The sequence below is a fragment of the Brassica oleracea genome, chromosome C8 (genome assembly GCF_000695525.1).
Source record: "Brassica oleracea var. oleracea cultivar TO1000 chromosome C8, BOL, whole genome shotgun sequence".
NCBI lineage: Eukaryota > Viridiplantae > Streptophyta > Magnoliopsida > Brassicales > Brassicaceae > Brassica > Brassica oleracea.
In genome coordinates this window covers 19,747,601-19,748,129 of record NC_027755.1, presented here as the reverse complement: position 1 = coordinate 19,748,129, position 529 = coordinate 19,747,601, and the positions used below count along the sequence as shown (strand labels likewise).

Below are 529 nucleotides of genomic sequence, written 5' to 3'. Positions count from 1 at the left end.
TAAATTGATGCTATGATGTACTTATTCACTGAGAGGACTTCCTTGCGATGATGGGAACCAACAAAAGTAGCATTCATGACCTGCATGTTCAGTAATCAAATGAAGAACTCTTTCGAATAGTTTCGGAAGGACAAGAAGAAATTCAAAGTATCAGAACTGCTTCACCAGTACGGCATTGGTGAACTTCCAGCACACGGACGAACAAGACTAATGTGGGATCTTGACGTTACACGCATGTATGTGCCTCTAAATGTTGGTAAACACTGGATCTCTATGTGTGTCAACTTTGTTTCTCGTTCAATAGAGGTCTTTGACTGTGAGGGATTGAAATACAACAAGGAAGTGGAGCCATTTGCCATTCTCATCCCTAGAATTGTCAAAGCTGTTCAGTCTTCAAAGAATCGGCAGCAAGTGAAGGTCAAGCAATATACTGTCAGTTACGCCCCAATGCCCTACTTACTAAACAAGAGTAGCAGTGTTTGTGGAGTATATGCCTTGAAGCACATTGAATGTCATCTTCTAGGCTTGG

At 41.6% G+C, this 529-nt stretch overlaps 1 protein-coding gene across 1 annotated transcript in view; it reads left to right on the top strand.

The window, feature by feature from the left end:
* LOC106308882 overlaps positions 1–529 on the top strand; it is a 3,602-nt gene that overhangs the window by 1,910 nt on the left and 1,163 nt on the right. Inside the window, exon 3 of the mRNA XM_013745988.1 lies at positions 305–432. Within this exon, the coding sequence (XP_013601442.1) occupies positions 305–432 (128 nt within the window). The remainder of the gene's footprint in view (positions 1–304; positions 433–529) is intronic.